This window comes from Dendroctonus ponderosae, unplaced genomic scaffold (assembly GCF_020466585.1).
Source record: "Dendroctonus ponderosae isolate FM_Combo_2020 unplaced genomic scaffold, Dpon_F_20191213v2 Dpon_F_20191213_2, whole genome shotgun sequence".
NCBI lineage: Eukaryota > Metazoa > Arthropoda > Insecta > Coleoptera > Curculionidae > Dendroctonus > Dendroctonus ponderosae.
This window is the reverse complement of record NW_026018165.1, coordinates 17,586,190-17,587,614: the sequence shown is the minus strand read 5'-3', so window position 1 is coordinate 17,587,614 and position 1,425 is coordinate 17,586,190. Positions and strand designations below refer to the sequence as shown.

Sequence of the window (1,425 nt, the reverse complement as noted above, 5' to 3'; positions counted from 1 at the left end):
TTCAGATAAGCAAACCTGCTGGTTAATTAAGTTCTGAGAACCGTGCAACTAATGCGCGGTTTTAAATGTTAAGAATTAAGTTTCCAATAAAGGAAATTATTATATATCAACACTTATTCCACTATCTTCATCATTCTGCATTTTAATGAAAAATTTAAAAAGGTTCATGTTCCTTTTGGAACTGCATTTTGAAACCTATTACCAAAGTGGAACTGGAACGTTGTAACCTCTACTTCATATAATCACGATTTGGAAGTTTTTATTGCATCCGAAGTGAAAAAATCGATTGTTTCAAGCAATAAATCATGTTAATTAAACACTGTGAGCGGCAACTGTGAAAACCCGACACTTCCAGCAACAATGTGCTGTTGTACTGTTAAAACTGGACTTGATGGGGACATGAGAAGTAATGAGTTTTGAACTGTTAATTGCCTTCAAACAGTAACGTCTCTCGAATTAAGGATAATGGCCGAGCTTAAATTACGTGCTGGGAAAATCATCGAATGAATGAAATACGACAGTGAATTGAGGAAGTACAATATATGGCAGGGTAATAATAATTATGTGCTTTCTCACTTCCTTAAGTAACTGTTGTTGTTCCCGACTGTTTTATTGGCGGCTTGGGCCAATCCAGATGTTCGATTTCCACACTGGAAAATCGCCGATGTTGTTTATTATCGCACGCTGCCTTGAAGCAAACGAAAATTGCTGCWCGGCTTTCGAAATGTGTAATGGAAAAGCCGTTGAACCCGCATTCAGAAGCTCAATTGGTTATCTACAGTTGACCTTTTAAATAGTTCGGGCTTTTCTAGCACTCGAACAACTAGAGCGTGTGACTTCATTGTGCAACAGACAGCGATAAGTGCATATCTCGGTAGCATTTGATTTTGCTTTCATTCGGCTCAGATTGGGGATCGCTGTTAAGAAGAACTCAGCTAAACAGTTCAAAGTTCCCGCATCTAAACGATTGACGACTGAATAGGCGACTGTTTTGCCGGAAAGATGATATGACCGCATTTTGCGTATCCTCATATGCAAACAGAACGACCGAAATTCGTACTTATTGAACAATAACAGGAAAGAGAAAGTGTGCCTGTGCATTTCGCAATCGAACACGTAGTGTGACAGTTCCGTAACATCAAATTCGAGTTAACATGTTAAAGCGAGTTTCCTAACGAAAAACCCAAAGGCTGTACAGTTTCGAAAACAAAGGCCACTTCCTCAGATTTCTCTCTGCTTACATGGGCAACAGAAAGTCTTTTTTCATCGCCGGATATTGAACCAGTTCATTATAACTTTAACTATTATTCCCGTTAATCAAAATTAAATTATTTTCCTTCCTAGGCTCCAGTCACAGTGTGAAACAAAAAATGTTTGTAAGTATATCGTTTATTTGGTTACGTTTCGGCGAGACAACAGCGCCAT

At 38.6% G+C, this 1,425-nt stretch overlaps 1 protein-coding gene across 1 annotated transcript in view; it reads right to left on the bottom strand.

Annotated features, from left to right (window-relative positions):
* Window positions 1–1,157: 1,157 nt before the first annotated feature.
* The window catches only part of LOC125503595 (cGMP-dependent protein kinase 1-like), a 2,557-nt gene continuing 2,289 nt past the window's right edge, over window positions 1,158–1,425 (bottom strand). Inside the window, exon 3 of the mRNA XM_048664313.1 lies at window positions 1,158–1,171. Coding sequence (XP_048520270.1) covers window positions 1,158–1,171 — 14 coding nt within the window. The remainder of the gene's footprint in view (window positions 1,172–1,425) is intronic.